This window comes from Notolepis coatsorum (genome assembly GCF_963971535.1).
Source record: "Notolepis coatsorum genome assembly, chromosome: 7".
Lineage (NCBI taxonomy): Eukaryota > Metazoa > Chordata > Actinopteri > Aulopiformes > Paralepididae > Notolepis > Notolepis coatsorum.
In genome coordinates, this window is record NC_140171.1 from 40789467 (window position 1) to 40811278 (window position 21812).

Here is a 21812-nt window from a genome sequence, read left to right on the forward strand (position 1 = left end):
GCCAAACCATGTTTTGAGTGGCCGTAATTGGAACGCTCGGTAGTATGTCATAAAGTTTGGGAGTGCTAACCCACCTTCAAGTTTTGGTCTTTGCAGGGTAGAGAATTTAATCTTCTGTGTTTCTTATTTCAAATATATCCCCTCAGTAATTTATCCACCCTTTTCCAGAATCCTGTTGGCAGTGGAAGCGGTATCATCATGCTTGTGAAGTTTATTCATGGCAGTATATTCATTTTCACAGTGGCAATCCTTGTCTGAAGTGAGGCAGGTAGTTTATCCCATCTATTTACATCTCTCTCAACCGCTCTAAAGATACTCTCGTAGATGGACTTCACTATATTGGGGAGAGAATTCTGTATATGCACACCCAGATGCCTGAATATTTTCCACAACAAAGTTAGTGTTTCCACGTCTCTGATTGGCCAGGTCATGTGACATGTACGCCCAATCGTGGGACCGCAAGTTTTTGGATGGTTAAGCTTAGGCACTCTTTCGAAGTTGGTTAAGGTTAGAGTTTGTCTTAGAGCATGGCGATAGAACGCCTGCCCTGATTCCAAACTCTAACCTTAACCAACTGCGAAAGAGTCGCCTAAGCTTAACCAGTGATAAACTAGGCGTTAGGTACCGGTAGTTTGCAGGCTGTTCGACCCGGAAATAGGCGCATAACTTGCCGTCCCACGATTGGCGCACATGTCACATGACCTGGCCAATCAGAGCGCAAAACTCGAACACGGAAAAACAAGTTTGTTGTGGAAAGTATAGACGCCACCCAGATACGTTATCTCCTTTCTTACAGGGATATCTTGGGGGAGTGACAGTGTTATATTTTTTTGCAGCTCCATTCAGTAACATTAATGCAGATTTCGTCCAGTTAACCTTGTATCCCGACAATTTCCTATATTCTTCTAGTGTCGTCATGCATGATGCATTGATGTCCGTTATATAGATCAGTACGTCATCTGCGAATGCCGAGATCATGTGCCTAGATGATTTTATTTGGATAGGTGCAACAATTTGGTTCCTTCTGAGGGCTAACGGTTCAAGAGATAAAATAAATAAACTGGGCGAAATTCCGCATCCCTGCCACGATCCTCTAAATATGGGGAAAGGGTCAGAGTGCAGACCGTTGGTTACAACCATGGCCGTCGGTTTCGCATATAGAGTTTGTATCATATCTATGAAACCTTTTCCCATGCCAAATTTCTCTAGCACCGCCCATAGGTAAGGCCACTCGAGGCTGTTGAAGGCCTTTTTGGCATCCAGCGACAGAACCACACCCGGTGTATCCTGATGTTGTGTCTCATGTATGATGTGTAGTAGCCGCCTGATGTTATCCGCCGCTAGACGCCCCTTCATGAACCCAGTTTGGTCCCCATGAATCAGTTTGTCCATGTATTCTCCTAGTCGCCGCTTTAATACTTTAGAGTACAACTTTTTATCTGAGTCAATCAGGGATATTGGTAGATAATTGGAGCATTCCTTTTGGTCCTTCCCTTTCTTGGGGATTAGTGTCATCAGTGCATTGTTAGTGTGATCTATGAACGCCCCTTTTTCAATGGCTGAAACCGTGGAACAGAGTATGATTGGCCCCAATAGATCCCAAAAGTGTAGTAGGAACTCCGGTGGAATGCCGTCTGATCCCAGCAAATTACCTTTCGACATGCTTTTTAATGCATTTTCCAATTCTCCCAAAGATAGCGGGCGAGATAAATCTAGTGCTTCCTGTGCGTCCAAAGTGGGCAGGTTTAAGTTGTCTAAGAAGTTGTTACATCTACTAGGGTCGAAGTTTATTGTTGATTTATATAGATCTTTATAAAAGGAATGAAATGTTTCATTAATCTCCTTTGGGTGCGAGACCAGTCCTTTAACATCCGAATTTATCATGTCTATCGCAGCTCTTGCTTCTGTCTGTTTTAGTTTCAAAGCTAATAGTCTACTGGGTTTGCTCCCGGTAAAATAATAATTCTGTCTTACCCTATGCATGATGAACTCTGCCCGTCTTCTTAAAAGATCGTTGAGCTCTAATTTGAGCACTTTAAGTTTACTGTAGACTGACTCAGAGTATTTGTTTTCCAATTGTTTCTCCATTGACCTACACAATTCCTCCAGTGTATCTATTCTGATGTTACGTTCCTTCTTAAGGTGGGAGGCCTATGATGAAGTGAAGCTCCTAATAAACCCTTTGCTTGCCAGCCAGATGAATCTAGCGTCTTCCACTGACCCCTCGTTGTGTTAAAAAAAATCAGGGAAATTCCTTTCTAAATTGAGCAATAAATGTTTGATCCTGTAGGAGTGTTGTGTTGAATCGCCATCTAGGTGTTTTGTTAAATTTGAAGCTCAAGTCCACCTTCATCATCAGCGGATTGTGGTCAGATAGTACCGCTGGGAGTATCTGCATGGGGTCTTCGCAGTCCTTTAGGCCTCTGGACATTAGAAAATAATCAATTCTCGAATGAGATCTATGATATGCTGAAAAGCACATGTAGTCTTTGGAACCTGGATTTTGCATACGCCATATATCTAGTAAATTGAGGTCTTCTAACATCTTGTTCAGAGCCTTTGATGCTGCTATTTGGCCGGGGCCTGCAGATGTGTTAGATCTGTCCAACCTAATGTCACACACCGCGTTCATATCCCCACCGGTGATCAATTCATAATCTATTAATGCTAGTAATTCTTTTGAGTTCAGGGTAAACGTTTTTGTCAAAGACCGTCGGTGCATACTGTAGATTGAGATGAAGGCCACTTTCTTCCCATAAATGGATGTACACATGTATGCTATTTGCCCAGAGGAGTTCCCACTACACTTTTCCACTACCAATGCTGAGTTCCTTTTGATCATGATCACTGTGCCTCTAGAACTAGAACTTCCACATGATGATATCGCTACCTTATACATTCTGTTTTGAAGCAGGGGGACATCTTTCTCCCGCAGGTGAGTTTCCTGGATAAATGCCACATCTGCATTTTTTCTACGTAATAAATCCATGCATTTCACCCTTTTAATTATCTTATTCAATCCCCTAACATTGTAGCTGACTATTGTGAGATTAACCATCATTCCATATCCTTATGATTCCCTTTTGAATTTGAGTTTCCAATAGTATCCCTTCCAAATCTAGGTGCAATTTATCCAATCAGGTACATTCCTGGGGAAATGGAAAGTAGGGAGGGGATACATCATGCACACAACATGTAAACAACAACATTCATTTTGGACTGGCAAACTTTAAAGAATATTATAAATTCATTAATCAATCATTTTTGGGGGAAAAGCAATACCTTTATGAAAGCTCTGTGTGTTTTTTTTCTTTTGTTAGTGTGGGTGACCTGGCGAAGCCAGGTTGCCACCCACACTGTAGTTATTGTTCATCTTTTTATTATTCTTTATTATTCCACCGATTTTGAAAACACAACTCGTGCCAGAGTGTTCGCGCCCCATACACGTGAAAGGTATCAAAACGACCGGCCTGCCTATGGCAACAGCGCTATTCGAACTCGTAAAGTTTCACCGCACCGTCTGGCTACGAATCGACTTTAAAACGACCGGCCTGCCTATGGCAACAGCGCTATTCGAACTCGTAAAGTTTCACCGCACCGTCTGGCTACGAATCGACTTTAAACGGTAAAATTTCGGTCCCATTGGAAATGCATTGCAATTTAGAGTGCGAGAGCTGAAATAATCTTTTTTTCCACTACCTTGGGTGAATTGCGAGTGTGATCTCAATTTTGGACGTATAAATAAAACAAACACATCAAAACGATGACACGGCTGTCAGCCCGCTCACAAAAGAAAAATAAATGGAATTGGACATTTCTATCTCAACTGACGACCATTTCTTTGAAGGTTCTCCTGCCCATTGACCGCCATGCAAATCCACTCTAGGAATCTCTTTTTTCCCACTCTTTTTTTCCCCTTCTGTTCCGATCGCCGAAGGAGTGCCACAATATCGCACGAATGCCACAATATCGCACACAACCCTTCGCCTACTCGTTGTAGTGCTCCTGTGCGCGTCACAACGCTTCATCTCTTATAGTTTTCTTTTAATCAACGTGACAATGCAGTCATGCATCTGCCTCCATAGAAATGCATTGGATGGAAAATGCAAGTCATAGTAATTGCGTCACCTGTGTGGCTCATGGCTCACTCATGATTGGTTCAGCCTAACAGCTGTGAGGCTCATGGCCATAGCTCAGCTGACCTGCCAATGACCTCATCCACTTAACCCATCATTGCCCCATCTGTGTTGTAGTACTTGATTGCTGGACAGCGCCCTCTGTCTTGCGGGTTGTGTCATTGTACTCAGTAGGCATATCCTCTTTCATTGGTCGATGTTGACCACCTTTCATTGGTCGATGTTGACCACTCCCCCGATCCTTAGACCACGCCCCCTTAGGCCACACCCCCTCAGTGTATCTCTTGAACCGTTTGTCGTAGAGACTTGCGGATTGTGCCATTGGTCGATGTTGACCACCTTTCATTGGTCGATGTTGACCACTCCCCCAATCCTTAGACCACGCCCCCTTAGGCCACACCCCCTCAGTGTATCTCTTGAACCGTTTGTCGTAGAGACTTGCGGATTGTGCCATTGGTCGATGTTGACCACCTTTCATTGGTCGATGTTGACCACTCCCCCGATCCTTAGACCACGCCCCATTAGGCCACACCCCCTCAGTGTATCTCTTGAACCGTTTGTCGTAGAGACTTGCGGATTGTGCCATTGTACTCGGTGTAATAGTGTGTAATAGTGTGTAATAGTGTAATAGTGTGTAATAGTGTGTAATAGTGTGTAATAGTGTAATAGTGTAATAGTGTGTAATAGTGTGTAATAGTGTAATAGTGTGTAATAGTGTAGTGTGTAATAGTGTAATAGTGTGTAATAGTGTGTAATAGTGTGTAATAGTGTGTAATAGTGTAATAGTGTGTAATAGTGTAATAGTGTGTAATAGTGTGTAATAGTGTGTAATAGTGTAATAGTGTGTAATAGTGTGTAATAGTGTGTAATAGTGTGTAATAGTGTGTAATAGTGTGTAATAGTGTAATAGTGTGTAATAGTGTGTAATAGTGTGTAATAGTGTAATAGTGTGTAATAGTGTAATAGTGTGTAATAGTGTGTAATAGTGTAATAGTGTGTAATAGTGTGTAATAGTGTAATAGTGTGTAATAGTGTAATAGTGTAATAGTGTGTAATAGTGTGTAATAGTGTGTAATAGTGTGTAATAGTGTGTAATAGTGTAATAGTGTGTAATAGTGTGTAATAGTGTAATAGTGTAATAGTGTGTAATAGTGTGTAATAGTGTGTAATAGTGTAATAGTGTAATAGTGTGTAATAGTGTGTAATAGTGTGTAATAGTGTAATAGTGTGTAATAGTGTGTAATAGTGTAATAGTGTGTAATAGTGTGTAATAGTGTGTAATAGTGTAATAGTGTGTAATAGTGTAATAGTGTGTAATAGTGTAATAGTGATCTATGCGACTAGTGGGTTGTGTCATTGCACTCAGTAGGGATATCCTCTTTCATTGGTCTATGTTGACCACTCCCCCGATCCTTAGGCCGCGCCCCTTTTTGTATCCTTTGAACAGTTTGTCATAGAGACTCGCGAGAGACCCTCTCCCGTTGGCCGGCGGTGCACAGGCGTCACCCACACTTTCACAATTTCCCCTGCGCGGAATTGTCTAGTTTCTTATTACTCTACATAAAAATAGCATTTTTAGCATCTATAGCATTTTTTATATATAAAACATTTAAATACTAGAAATCTGTGCTCAGTAGAGCACAAATCTCTGCCAGGTGGCGTGTTTTTTTTTGCATTCTTTTTTGTATTATTATCAGGAGTCAATCACACGCACAGATATTTTCAGCAAAAGTGGCTCTCAAATGATGGCCATTGGCCCATAGTTGTGCCCTTACAGCTGCCAGCAAAACAACATGCTTTCGGCAGAACAGCAGTCTAATGCATTAATAACGCCATACTATTAGGGATGGGTACCGAATTCGGTACTTTTAAAGTACCAAACCGAAACACGTCGGTACTACCGAGTATCGATTCAAGTGAGATACCAACATTTTGTATATTTTAGATTTTTTTACCTTTTTTCTTTTCACGTCAACGTTCACACGCACAATATATGCTTACCTAGGATTTGACTTGATTCAACAACAAAGCAGTCAGAGCAATGGCAAGCCGAAAACTGTCAAAATTGTAGTTATTTGAAGTTTGGATATTTTTTTTCACGACTGAGGTAGGTAAATTAAAAATTTTGAGACAAAAGTACAGAAAAAAGGTACCGTTGGGTACCGGTATCGATTCACAGGTACCGTATCGGTTCAAATGTGAAAGGTACCCATCCCTACATACTATAGCCAACAACCTTATCATGCTCATAATTAATTTGCGGTGCCTGCCGGGAGCTGATTTCCCAGAGGCTCTCTGAGTTTTGATATAGTTGTATGCCTGGTGTAGTAGGTCTAGGGGTGGGAATCACCAGTTTCATCACGATACGATACGATATCGATTATTTAGACAACGATACGATATTTGCCGATATCACAAAGTCTGCCACGATACGATATGATTAAATTCAGGTGCCTGCGATCGATATGAGATGATATTATATGCCCATTTAACAGAATCAGTAACATTTAGATCAGTGGTTCTCAACTGGTCTAGCCTCGGGACCCAACATTTTCCTTAGTCATTAGGTAAGTTGCGACCCAAAATTTTGAACCACTATGATTTATGCAAACAAAAAAAGTTTTGCAGTAATACGCAATCTTTCAAAACATGAAATAAACACAACAAAGTGCCACAAAAGTGCACCTATTGCTAAAAACCCAATGAAATAAAATAATAATAAATAATATGCTTAGCAGATTTCTTAGCTTAACACTATCAGTGCCGACCTTGTTTACCTTTTTACCCGGTTGAATGCCATCATCCACTTCAATGTTAGCTTTAAAAACGCATAACCTATGTTTTAAATTATGGCTATGTGTCTAATCTGCCCGTCGCTTATCAATGACTTGTTTGCAGTCAACCTTGTCGAAACGGATTGTTTTTTTTAATCGGTTCACATTTTTATAGCATTTCGAAAAGCTATCGTTCTCTCGAAAATGTCCGGGAAAATAGAAAGATTCCCTCATAAACGGCATTTATTGGAATATTCTCAAATACACTAGACACGTTGTCATTTGTCGGCCTATTTATGAATCGTTTTCAAATAAACTCTAGATTATCGATAGTATATGTGTACTTATGCACGCTATAGAGGTGGGCTGAAAAATCTATTCTCTCGTTTCCTCAAGATCACGCACACACACACACATGGGGCAAACGCTGTTATCTCAGTGAATACAGCTCAGATTACTGATTACTTAAAGACTGGTAACAGACTCCTTACCTTAGATCAGATGTTCTCCAAAAAGATTATTCCAATTCCTGATCGCCAATCCAAATATCGATCGCGTTTATTGATTGATTATTGGCTGCTGTAAATATATATTCCACGCTGCATTCCAACTCGCGATCAGATCCCTCATCATCAGACGGCTCGCCAGCACAATGGAGCCAGTTGGCTCCACCTCTACAGATCCCCACAGGGATCTCCCAGTATAATAGACTGACCTGCAGTTACACAGGGATAGACGATAGGGGGCGGTTTTTTCCCATCTGAGCTCCTACAGGGGCTGCTGTACCAACGGGAGACTCGGTTGATGAAATATGAATTCAGATCGCTAATAAAAAAATAAAACGACATTTCTCGTCGTCGGCACTCAATGGGGGGTCTGATAAAACAAGAATAGTCGTTGTCAGCATTCAAAGTGTTAACATAACAGACCTACGTTTGGGGGAACTAATGGGATAGCTGGGGTTGCAACAAAAGTGCAACTAGGGCTAAAAACCCAATGAAATTAAATAATAATAAATAATTATGCTTCTTAGCAGATTTCTTAGCTTAACATAACATACCTAAGTTTGGGGGAACTAATGGGATAACTGGGGTTGCAACAAAAGTGCAACTAGGGCTAAAAACCCAATGAAATAAAATAATAATAAATTATATGCTTCTTAGCAGATTTCTTAGCTTAACATAACAGACATAAGTTTGGGGGAACTAATGGGATAACTGGGGTTGCAACAAAAGTGCAACTAGGGCTAAAAACCCAATGAAATAAAATAATAATAATAAATGATTATACTTATTAGTAGACTTCTTAGCTTAACATAACAGACCCACAGTACGTTTGGGGGAACTAATGGGATAACTGGGGTTGCAACAAAAGTGCAACTAAGGGCTAAAACACAATGAAATAAAATAATAATAAATAATATATCCTTCTTAGCAGACTTCTTAGCTTAACATCCCAGGGAACTAATGGGATAACTGGGGATGTTGTTTGCTCCTGACAAGAGTCTCAAAGTCTGGGGTGATGGTAGACAAAGCAACTCTGAGGTCATGCTCAATGTCCAATCTGTTCCTCCGCTTTGTCTTCAGCTGGACCAGAGCTGAGAAGCCACTTTCACAAAGATAGGTAGTGCACATTTTTTTTTTTACACACACTCAAAATGGCCCCGCGACCCACTTTTGGGTCGCGACCCACCAGTTGAGAAACACTGATTTTGATCAACTCAAAAAAGGCAACGGAAATATCATTTGACATTTTTTGTTTTTGAGCTCTTCCAGACATTTAAATAAAAAACAATCTATTGTTTTTTAATACAAATAGACCTCCTGTTCACCGTAAAGTGCCACGTTTTGATATATTGAGCTTTAAACGTTAAGTAATTTTTTTTGGAACTCACAACCTAAAACCCATTTCTCTCCCAAACCGTTCCTACAATTGTTTTATGTTGCATGATCATGAATACATTTATTATGTATTGTATTTTTTATGTTTAAATATCAACATTATCTGTCCATCCTCAGTACATTTACTATCAATATAATATACTCCTCTGACTTCATCGTCTTTCCAAACGCACGCGCACATGCACACGCGCACACACACAGAAAGGGAGAATGCCCCTCCCCCTTCCCCACTCATTTATATTCTCCTTTGTTTCATCACAATTTACTCAAGCCTAGTAACAGACACAATATTTCTGACACTGGGAATACATTCCATGAGATCCATAGATGTCCCTAGATACCAAGAACATGCAAATGGGCCTTGTAGAAGTGGAGCAATCTTCCATTTACTTAGGTATGTATTTTTAGGCGGATTTTCTGAAAATAGGGCTAGGCCTTAACAGTTTAAATAAGACTCGTCTAGCCCATGGGGACGTTAACGTGTGATTGCGGGCTTTACAAATAAATTTGATTTGATTAAATGGACAATGCTGGAAATGACAAGAGAATACTTCTCGTTGCCCGATAAAAAAAATATCTTCCTGCACACGCACCCTTGTCTGGCTGTGAGCGTGCAGACCCAATATCAGGCTGATGATCAGCCCTGTGTAGTATGTGAGATATAGTGGGCAGTGGGCGGGCAGGCAGGCAGGCGCGCACACTAGGTTTATGTGGTATGACGGTATTACGGTATACCACCAGGGTATTTCAAAATCCCGTCGGTATGATTTTCAATACCGTGACGTCACAGACTGTGCGCCCAATCACAGATGCGTTCCCTTCTATTACACTGACACGGAGTTATATAACAGGGGACGGCGTTACTTGTAGTGCACAGCACGCACCAGCAGAGGGCAGGGCAGTCTGTCTTTCCCTCTCTCAGTCAGAGCTCAGCAGAGCCACGCGCGTGTTCCTGTGGGTCTTTCATCTCGCGTGTGTGTGTGTTAATCTGCATGACAAATAAAGACTTATTCTTCTATAGAATGCGGTTATGGACCCATTAAGGTCGAATGGATGGACCATGGGTCCACTAACTTCCAGACATTGGATGATTGAGGAATCGGGAAACGGAGCGTTTTTCTAATATTTTGAAATGGATTCGTGCATGAATGTGGACTCGGGACACGTTGTTTGGGTACCGGTAAGTAAGTTATGTTATGTTGGAAGATGAACGTACGAGATATGAATGCTGGGAGTGTATGTTTGGTAAACCGCTCCAGTTCGACTGTGTGTGCGTGTGCGTATTGGCTTTGCGATTCACTATCTATCTAGGTCGTCCTCGGACGGGCCCTCCATCGGTGCTTCCAGTCATCCCGATCCTCCATGCATCTGGCTAGCTCGCCGGTGCTTTCTGTTCCCACATCTCTCCTGAGTACGTCCACGTAGGTTAACGTGGGACGTCCTCGTGATCGATGCCCGTGTGTTGGTTCCCACAGCACAAGTTTGCTGGTTGGCATCTCATGGTGTCTCTGGCAGTGACCTGCCAGCCTCATTCTCCTGACTGCCACTTTATCGCTCACCTTTAGCACCACCCCATACAAGTTTGCATTAGTGACATGCTCATCCCTGTTGATGTTGAGCACCACACGCATCATTCTGGTGTAGCACCCATCCAAGGACTTCTGCAGGGTGGGCTTCAAGGTCCAGCATTCACTGCCATACAAAAGGACAGACTCAACTGTTGCATGAAAGAAGTTGAGCTTGATTTGACGGGGGAGGTTGGATTTCCACACACTGGTCATGCCGTTCAGAGCCCTCCACGCAAGTGCCTTCCTCACTTTAAGGTCTTGCTCGGACGAGTTGACCCACGAGCCCAGGTACTTGAAATCACTGACTTCCTTTAGAGCAGAGCCTCCTGTTGTCCTTAGAGGTGGATGATCCGGGAGGATGTTATACATTATGACCACTACATAGGTTTAACGGCTTAAGCTGGGTTTTGATTATCACTTAATCAATGCAGAATCAATTTTATGCGTCTGTATGTGTAGTTGTGTACTACTGTCGTGAGTTTGTGACTCACATTGGTCTAATTTCAGCCTCCGTTATACGTTATTTGTTCCGTATGACTCGTTTCATATCTGTGTGTCTCGAATGTGCGCGCCGATTTGTTTACTTGGTAACACGGGTCGCTAAGGAATTTAGGTTCGAGGTTGAAGAAAGTGCACTTTTAGGTTGAAAGAACGGCCCTAATGTCAACGTGTTTCAATATAAGCGTTATGTATGGTGATAACGAGTATATTGTTAACTTAGCTCCGCTCCGCCCCCCCTACTACTGTAATGGACTCTTCATCGGGATTCCTGGCAAGAGCCTCCAAAAGCTGCAATACATCCAGAACAGCGCTGCCAGGATCCTGATGAGTCCGTAAACACGATCACATAACCCCCATCCTCCACTCACTACATTGGCTCCCCGTCTCAATTACAAAATCCTGATGCTCACCCATAACTGCATAAACGGACACGCACCGCTCTACCTTCAGGAACTCATCACTCCACAATCCTCCACCCGCACCCTCAGATCCGCAGGTAGCCTGCTTCTTCAGGTCCCCAATACCCGGCTCTGCACCATGGGTGACCGAGCCTTCTGCACGGCTGCACCACACCTGTGGAACAGCCTCCCCATCCAGCTGAGGGCACCACAGAGCCTGGACTCTTTTAAAGCAGGCCTAAAAACCTACCTGTTCAAAAAGGCCTTTGACTGTTAGCTTTTTATTTTCTTGTGCTGTTGTTTTTTAATTTTCTGTTCATACTATGTTTTTAATTAACTATGTTCTATTTTTATCTTATTTTTATTCTGTATTTTATTTTATTTGTTTTACTAATAACTATATATTTTTTTTTAACTATGTTTTAACCCTGTAGTGTAGCACTTTGGGATCCCAGCGAACAAAAAGTGCATTACAAATTCAATCTATTATTATTATTATTATTATGATGGTATGAAAAAAATTATACCGACCAAGCCTAGCGCACACACACCCGGAAATATAATGTTCTGCCGGAGGCTTGCGCCATGTGGCGGAGATAATAACAAATACAGATCACTTGGCTGGCTACTGGTCTAACATTTACAGGGTTATAATAACAGCTATGTATAGGGTTATATTATGTGACAAGAGTTATATAGACATAGTGTGTACTGTGCACAGACATATGTATCCGGGTTGGTGCCAAGAAAGATATATGTACAACGTGTAAGTCTACAGATGGAAGGGCAGCAAATAGAAAAAGAGGGGGACACATACCAGGCCTATTATATACACTATTTGCAGAGTTTCCCAGAGGCCTTAACTCATTCAGCACCAATCACGGAAAAAGTCGGGTTAACTCGCCATGCGTTGAGTGCCAATCACGAGAAATCTCGGGTTTTAATCATTATTTCTTTTATTAGCTATATCCATTCATTTTTCATCCATCCAGCCTGATGTTATCATTGGGAATAGGTCTGAGCTCGCAAAGGGCAAATACCGCCGCCTTCCAGCCGTTATTGCACATAATTGAAATCCCTCCCCCTTGGGCTGTACGCTGATCTAACAAGTCCGGTCCAGGTTTTCCTTCTCGAGCAAGAGTAACGTTTATAACACATGGACTGGGGAAACTGGGAGCAGTGTGGATTATGCCTTTCGAACATATAATGTTGGATCAATAAATGCGATCAATATTTGGAATGGCGATCAGGAATTGGATTAATCTTTTTGCAGGACATCAAAGACCAGGTAAGGACTCTATGTTACGAATCTTGGGTTAATCCGATGTTTCTTTCACCACCATCGGAGGAGCGTGTGTGTGTGTGTGTGTGTGTTTCTGCCGTTGGCTGCGGGCAAAGCACTGAGAAGCGATTTTTCAGCCCCTGCTTCTGTTTGTGCATGATAACACATATAATACCGATAATCTAGCGTTATTTTCAGAACGATTCATAAATCAAGCGACAAATGGCACGATTTCTAAGTAAATACATTGAAGTGCCGTTTGCTCAAGTTTCTTGAGATTAGACAGAATGCTCTGGAAATATACTCTTATTCACCACGGTATAAAACGGAAATGTACGGATGAAAAAACTGTTTTGTGCATGTTGACTGGAAGCAACTCACTGACAATCGACGGGTGTATTAGATCCATAGCTATAATATTTCATATATTTTAAACACTCGCAAGTAGTGGCAGTCTCTCCATTGACTTACAGCGATGGCATTCTAGACCTATATCACGCATATCGCTGCGGCGCTGATTGAGTTAATGAAGAGTTACTTCTGGGCTGTTTTCTGTAAATCGTTTTTGAAAACCTCTCTTTTCTTTCCTTTTTTTGGAAATAAATTTTGTGTAAATATTACCTATGTAAATTTCTGAATGTTAGGCACATGTGGAATTGTTATTCTAATTTATATGTTGTTATTTTGAATATAAAACATTCTGTAGTTTCACCATATTATTCTGTATGCATGCCACTCATTACCACTTTCAGTGCCCAGCAGGGGGCGCACATTTAGTGCTTGAATGCCCACCATCCACTTCAATGTTAGCATTAATATCGCCTAATCTATGTTTTAAATTATGGCTATGTGTCTAATCTGCCCGTCGCATTATCAATGACTCATTTCCAGTCAACATTGTCGAAGCGGATTGTTTTTTTATCGGTTCATTTCAGTTTTATAGCATTTTGAAAGGCCCTCGTTTTCACGGAAAAAACAAAGATTCCATGATAATCACCCTGTACTGTAATATTCTAGAACGTTGTAATTTTTCGGCCTATTTATGAATCGTTTTCAAATAAACGCTAGATTATCAATAGTATATGTGTACACGCTGGTGCCGCGAGCTGAAAATCAATTCTCTCAGTTCCTGATCGCTCTTACAGTCAAACAGCCATATCACATTATAGGGGAAAAGCTTATATCTCCGTGAAAATGGGTCTGATTATCCTAAGACTGGTCAAATAGATTCCTTACCTGAGATCAGATGGTATCCAAATGGATTATTCCAATTCCTGATCGCCATTCCAAAAATCAATCCTTTTATTGATCCCACGCGTATACTGTAAAACACATATTACACGCTGTGCTGAGGGTCCAGAATGAAGCTGATCGGCTCCGGTTACATGCGTGAGAAGTCAAATGTGGATTTTTTTCCCCTCATGCATTTTCATTGAGTGCAATCCAAAATGGTGCATTACCATCTGGGAGACGATAGGGGGCGCTTTTTTCACATCCGAGCGCCTGGCGGGGCAGGATTACCAACGGTAGACTAGGTTGATGAAATATGAATTCAGATCGCTAATAAATAAAAAAATCTGAGAATTCTCGTGATGGGCATTCAAAGTGTTAACGGTCTTAACAATTTACTTTGAATAATTGAGATTGAACGTTTGATGATCGATGCATGTTGACCAATGTGGCCATCGTCTATGAATATGGGTCACTTGTCTTGTAGGAGTGGAAACGCTGATGCAGACAACATGCTGACACACACTTGTGTCTTGACCTCTATGCATTAAAAAGCATTGAGATATATCTTTGCGAGTTATAGAAGTTATTTTATAAAGTAGGGCTCACCGTTCCAGCTTTCATGCTTGAAGAACCAGTATCGACCCCCTCCGTAGTTTACAAACACCATGACCACCAGGGAGATACTGAGAGAACAAACACATACATCTTATTAGGAATGTCATTATCCATCTGGTTGAGCATTACAATGACGTCATAATCATCACACCTTTATTTAAAACTCAAACACCACTGGGGTTGCCCTCATTTACAATGGATAATAATTAGTATTATTATTGATGTTGAGTAACAGGCGGTTAACATAAATTAGACATAATCAAAAGTAGTAATACAATAAGATAAAAACAAAGCTGAAAAGAGGGGAAATCACCTAAAACACAAGGTAAAAACAAAGAGAATCAGCTGAAACAGTAACAGATCGATATACAATGGTTAGTGATCAAATCAAATGTATTTGTATCGCCCGAAATCACAACAAATTGCATCCATGGGTTTCATAGATCAAGAAGAAACATCACAATAGATCCACAATAAAAACCACCATAAAATCCACAATTTCCCCCCCAATTACGATAAGGAACAACTCCCTAAAACCTCGCAATAGGAAAAAAGGGGAGAAACCTCAGATGGGCAATTCAAAGGGGATCCCCCATCAGGGTGATCATGGATTTGAACTGTACTGTACATTAGGTTGGAAGACTATTGATCTTTAATGTGTGTTAAAGGATGTTTATTATCTTATGTCTAAGTTGGAGTGTTGTGGTGATTCATAGTTAACACTTTGGACGCCACAGCGATATGCGTGATGTGTTGTTAACCCATTCTCTGCCGGAGCTTATATCCATCCTTGTAGCCTCTCTGCCAGCACAATTTTGTCTATGGAGATGTTCACCTTCTTTGCAGGGCTATAACTTTTTAAATTGTATTGCTAAATTGACATTACTATGGCCCATTCAACATCAATTATCTATCGTTCAGGATGTAGGAACGTTTTACTTTTTCATTCACACATTCATACTAAAATACCGTCCAGAGTATAAATATGTTTTTATCGTTTTCTGCTGTATTTCATAGAACGTGAGATATAGCCATAAATGCATATATTAGATGATCAAATGCAGTTTGATACCGATCAACGTTATATTAAAAATGTCAACTGTACATGATCCTAAACGTCATGACTGGTCATCTGCAGTTTGTATGGATAATAATAATCAAAAACGCTGAAACTCACGGCAGCTTCCTCTTACCGTTGGGCGATCACATTGGCGCAAACAGATCCCAGTTATGTGATGTTGATCTAGGTGATCCAGTTCCGGTTTGTATAATACTAATATACGTCCAATCATGTTGTTTATTGAGTTATGGCAACGGATCGATATGCACGGTGTCTGGATAGAGTCCCGCGAGCGATAGCAAGTGGCCGGACGGAATAGGGGACGGACTAAGCACTTCCGGCCACTTCCGGTTTTGGCAACTCGCCGATCGGCCACCAGGTGGCGGTATTGAAGCATTGCAGAGTTGAGCGGCGTCCTACAACACCAGCAAAGACTCCGTGGGTGAAATGTGAATACCATGACGAAAATATGAAATATTGATCTCAAAGACGCCGTAACCCGTCATTGGCAGATTACGCATGGCGAGGAATGACGTGTGAACACGTCATCGGCGGAGAAAGGGTTAAAAGGCCGACGCTCTAAAATATAGGAATACGTGGCGGTGTTTGCAGGGCTATAACTATATTCTATATTATACCTATGGATAAAATACTATGGCCGATTTTACATTGACTATCGTTCAATATGTGTTAAAGGTCCCGTGTCTTATAAATGGCCTTTTCCAGTGTTTAGCATTGTTTCCTAGCAATGGGGGTTTATATCAATGGGGTCTGTGTCTCTAATTCTCATTTTGGCTCATCAGTCTAGTCTCGAGTTCACGAGATCCTCCCTCACTCAACTAAGCTGTTCTGATTTGACTGTTTTGCTGACGTGAGTAAGTCACTGGTTGTAGTCACCGCCCACAATCAACAATTCACTCAACAACAGAGCGAGTAGAACGAGCGAGCGCTCCTCAAACGTGTTGATGTGAGCGGGTGCCGACAGAGAGAATCAACAATTTGCTTAACAACGGAGCATTTAAAAAAAAATACTTTACAGATGTGTTCCATAGACTTACAGGAATTGTGTAAAGTTGCCCAAATAGTGAAAGGAATAGCAATGCTTGTCCCCTTTAACCTCTTCCGCCCGTGCAGTCCGTTGGCGGACCGCAAATAACATCATGTCATAAATCAATCTCTCCAAACTGTTTCACAAAAGTATAATTTTTTTCCCAAACGTATTCAAGTATAAACATCATAACCATGTCACAACAGCATTTATAATGTATATCATCATCAATACGTTAGTTTAACAATAGGTTAAAGTGTTATTAGATAGAGTTTTGGTCAGGGTTATTTCACGAGAGGCAACCATTTTGGAAAACCTTGAACCATGGGAATTGTAGTTTTGCGGCCATTTTGTAGAGGTCATCCATAGCTCTGGATCTGCGTTGGAATTTTTCAAAACTACACTTCCTGAAAGCCTCTATGGGGTTCAAGGTGGGTTTTTTTATGTTTTTTTTTTAATACCTCTTATTATTCCGGATAATAAGCCACAAAACGTAACGTTATTGCATTATTTTGAAGCAGTTAGTTTCTCTTCCATATTTTTAACATGCAGCAACAATTAGATTTGAAATTAGTTTCAAAACGGTTGCACCCTGGTCAAAATAAAAAAGTACAGTAGATTACAGTAGATTTCATTATGTTCTTACGCACGCCTGGTGATACTAAATCCAAATTGAACTTGGCCATTTGAAAGATAATATATGTATATATATATATAAATGTGCGAATTGGCTATAATAAGGTAATTTATAAGCCTGCTATTCTATAATAATATTTCAAATTGCATTGGCCCGGATGGGAGAATTCAGTACTGTATCTACAGAACATTCTGTTTCATCTTCCCTTTATTAATTTCCTTAGATTATTTGTACACATGATCTCAAGAAGGTACTGAACGAGATCAGTGGCAGTTCTTCATGTCTGGTCATTATTAGCATGGTGTTATTCACTGTCAAAGATGCAAAGAAAAATCATAATTCATATTCTCCTTTGTTTCATCACAATTTAAGCAAGCCTAATAACAGACACAATATTTCTGACACTGTGAATACATTCACTGAGGTCCATAGATGTCCCTAGATACCAAGAATATGCAAATGGACCTTGTAGAAGTGGAGCAATATTCCATTTACTTAGGTATGTATTTTAGGCAGATTTTCAGAAAATAGGCTCCGGGTGGAAGAGGTTAAAGAAAAAAAAATTCATCCATACATTCCCGTTTTATACCGTGGTGAATATGACTAGTTTTAGAGCAGGGGTCTCAAACTCAATTTACCTGGGGGCCGCTGGAGTCAGGGTGAGCCTGGGCCGCATCCGATATACCACAAAAAAAGGGTTTAAAGTATTCAAAAAAAAAAGTACAACTGATCCAATATTCTCACAAACTCACTAAAACCTCACAAACACCAGCAACTGAGCATTCTCAGTGGTGTAAGTGGACTCATCCACAGCTATGGAAATGCACTGTGCATTTTTTTTTATTCTATCACAAAGCTGTTTAATCAAATCATCAGCCAGTATTTCAGTTATTCTGGTTGCTGTGCTATCTGAGGAGGATTTGCTTTTGTTTGCCTTCAAACATGGTCTCCATCACTTCAGTCATACATTATTTTATTATTTATGCATCAGAGAATGGCTTCTTGTGTTTAGCCAACACCCATGCCACTGAGTGAGGACTTGGTTGCTTTTTCTCGTTGTGACATAGCTTTAACAATAATTCTGATTGCAGCTTGATATGATGATTTCATTCCATTTATTTTTGTGGTTCTTAGCACTGAATTTTGAGGAAAGGCTGCATCAAAATAACTGTGTTTTGTTTCGTAGTGGCGTTTGAAATTGCCTTCACAAGAGCTACCGTTTCTTGGCATATTAGGCACATTGGTTTGGTGCTGGGAGGATGCACGCATATTTTTCAGTCCATTCACCTTTGAATTGCAGCGATTGTCACTGTCGACTTTTCTTTTACTGGCCATCTTTGAGCATGCCATATTTTTCTACTAACTGCCTGCTGGCGAAACTAGGCTACTAGCTACATTTATCTCACAGGGATAAAACTGGGAACGAGGTTACTAGCTACAGTACCTGCAGATTAGACTACCAGTAGATGCGCTGTCAACTCGCTCTGACTGGGACCCACTGAAAGACAACACGCATTCCGTGAAGACCCGCCCTACTCTGCTCTGATTCGCAGACTGTGGGTGGGGGGGGGGGGGGGAGAAATGCTGACGGGACGCTGAATGTGATTGGACCAGAGTAGCCAGACAGACACAGACAGGCAGAGCACTGCTTGCAGAGGAGACAGCGGAGAATTTCGAGGATGCCTGCCATACGCACTGGATATATTTTCCTTCCACTTGGTATCACTCCGGAATCACGTTTCAACCAAGTCACTAACGTAACGTTGCCGTCATGAGCCTGCGCTATGGTAGCCTACACTCGCTCTTCTCTCCCAGCCACACAGCTGCTGCTGCTGCACGTCTTGCCCCTCCTCCTCCTCCCTCTCCCAGACCCGTCAATCAAGCTGAAAATAACGTTATATTCCTCTTACCGTTCGCCGATGAGACTGGAGGAAAAATATTCCAATAATTTGACGTCGATCTTCTAGATCCATTTCCCGTTTGTATGACGCCATAAACGCCGAAATCATATAGATTATTGCGTTTCGAAAGCAATCCCAATGCACTCGAGTGTTTGTCTGGACCCACGTAACAAGATAGTACTGCCGGAGGGATTTCCTCGATGCACCAGCGCCACTTCCAGTTTGGCGTAGAGTGTAAGTCGCCCGATCATCCACCAGGCGGCGGTATTGAGGCGTTGCAATATCAGACAGGGTGCAGCTGCAGTCCCGCAGTGAGGCTGGATGAATTATGAATGCCATGGCGAAAAAAAGAAATATTGACGTTGTTGGCGTTCAGCGCATGGCGGGCAATAACGAATTATGACGTTGTTGGCAACCAATGTGTTACGCATGGCGACGAAACACGTATATATACGTGGTTGGCCCCGAATATGTTAATTAACTGTATGCCATATATATATATTATGCTTTCTTTTTTAGCGGCTTTTTAACACCAGGCACAGGGACAACAGTTGAAAATTTGCTTTGGTTAACACTGTCTCACACATTTACATTTATGTTCATTAATGTGTGCTGTCCCTGTTCAAATAAAGTCTAAACTGAAACTTATTAAGAGCAGCGGAGCAGACTGTCGCATGGGGGAATTGCTGCTGGTGTCAACAACCAGGCTATGAATTTTCGTTTTTCTTCGACAGGGGTGTGTTTCATGCCTTACCCCCAGAGGAGGGACATTTTGGGGGGTAAAATCAAGTAAAATAATGTCCCGGAACTTCTGCTTAGAGCCTGATCCCCATGGTGGAAAGGGGGCTTATACAGTATGGTACTGTATCTAAATGTTTACTGTGCCAGATGATATTTATACTCAGTGATGATCCCACGCTTCCTACCCCCCCCCCCCCCCCCCCACCTCCAAGCTTCGGGCCGAGCTTCGATTTTAATTCGAAGCTTCGAAATAATTTTTTTTTAATTTGTATCTTATGTTGTGGGACTTGTACAGCACTTTGGTAAACTTTGTTGTTTTTAAATGTGCTCTATAAATAAAGTGGATTGGATTAATTAATTAAGTAGCGCCTTTCGTGACTGTGACGCAGCCAACAAGGTTTCACTCGGCTGTGCTGCCTGGGTGCAGTGGGGCTGCTCTCACAGCCAACGACATGACATTACATAATTATGTTGCAACCTTCGTCTATCAAGCAAACAATTATATAAATATTTATATGTAGTTGATAGAGACAAGGCAGAATTCGACTTAATTAAGCACGTTTTATTAAGACATATTTTTATATGGGTCGGGACACTTTAAAAAAGCAGCACAATGAACACAAATCTGTCTGACATAGTCTTAAATAACAAACGGCATTGCTTCGCTTCTTCGTCGACATGTCTGCTGCACATGTCCTTGTTGTTTTCAACACAGATAATCTCCACGTGCTTGTTGTAGAGAGGTGGAGTCGAGGCGCCGCTTACTTTCGTTTCATTGGAATGGAGGCGGGAAGGCGCCGCTTACTTTTGTTTCATTGGAATGGAGGCGCAAGATTTTGGAGGCAAAAAAAGATTAAATATTATTATTTTTTTTTTTTACTTCAATTTTTTTTTATGTTCGAAGCTTGTGCCATCGAACGAAGCTTCGAAGCTTCGACGTATTTAAGACAGCCCTATGTTCAATACGGCTCAATACAAACAAAAAGGCCAACTTGCAGGTTGTATTTTTGTTCAATAAACAATGTGGACTAGGCCAACGGTGACTTTCATGAAGAAGGAAAAAATGTTTATTGAAATTGACCCAGTTTTAGCGTTTTATCAAACATTTTGTCTGCCCAACACAATCACCACGCACGTGGATATTTTAATCAATGGTTCATAACGTGCATGTGTAATCGAAATGCTGACGTCACGTGAGGTGCAGGGCACCTGAGAGTCACACACACACAGAGAGTCTGAGAGTCACACACAGCTAGTGGCAGGCAGAGAGCCTCGCTACTACTAGCCGAGGAGTAATGAATGAAAATGTATCTGTTTCACCTAACACTATTGCTCCGTGATCATAGCCATCCACCTCTAAAGCTAACCACTATTTGTAAAAGCCACAACCACGTTACCATATTTGTAATAATGAAAATCATTGTGTCGTTGTACATAGTGTATACACCGTTAGAAGCTAGCTAAGTTAGCTAACGTAGCTTAGCTTAGCAGCCAGCATTCTCGAAACTCCTAACATCACCCGATTTAAAATGGTTCTCTCCTCTTTGTATACCTTTGTCCTCACAAGTATTATGCCAGGGAACTTATGGACACGACAATAGTAGTAGTTATAACTTATAAGGTGTTTGAGCTTGTAGCGTTAGTTAGCTCATAGCTATCGTCACTGATGCACCGAGTGGAGCTAAAGGGGCTACTATCGTATCAACATGCCGGGGCCCGGGACGTGTAGCTCCTAACATCACCCGATTTAAAATGGTGTGTGCAGCAGTGCTTTGCCCCACAGGTCTGAGAAGAGGACCTACACATTTTACTCGTTCCCAAAACTCTTTTACATGCACGACAGTAGACAATGCTAACGTTAGCGGGGTAACGTTAGCCAGAGCTATATAGCCAGCTTGGTACTATGACCCGGGGATCAGGCGACAGCCCACAGACCAGTAGCGCTGCTGTACTGAACAACAGGCTGCCTAGTGGTAAATGTAGTTCTTTTTTTACGACATTAAAAACATTATAACTA

The 21812-nt window shown here is 41.4% G+C and overlaps 1 protein-coding gene across 2 annotated transcripts in view; it reads right to left on the reverse strand.

Moving 5' to 3' along the window:
- Positions 1-21812, reverse strand: part of hgsnat (heparan-alpha-glucosaminide N-acetyltransferase) — a 60538-nt gene that overhangs the window by 23295 nt on the left and 15431 nt on the right. For both annotated transcript variants that reach the window (XM_084318661.1, XM_084318662.1), the window contains exon 8: positions 14400-14476. In XM_084318661.1, the coding sequence (XP_084174787.1) occupies positions 14400-14476 (77 nt within the window). The remainder of the gene's footprint in view (positions 1-14399; positions 14477-21812) is intronic.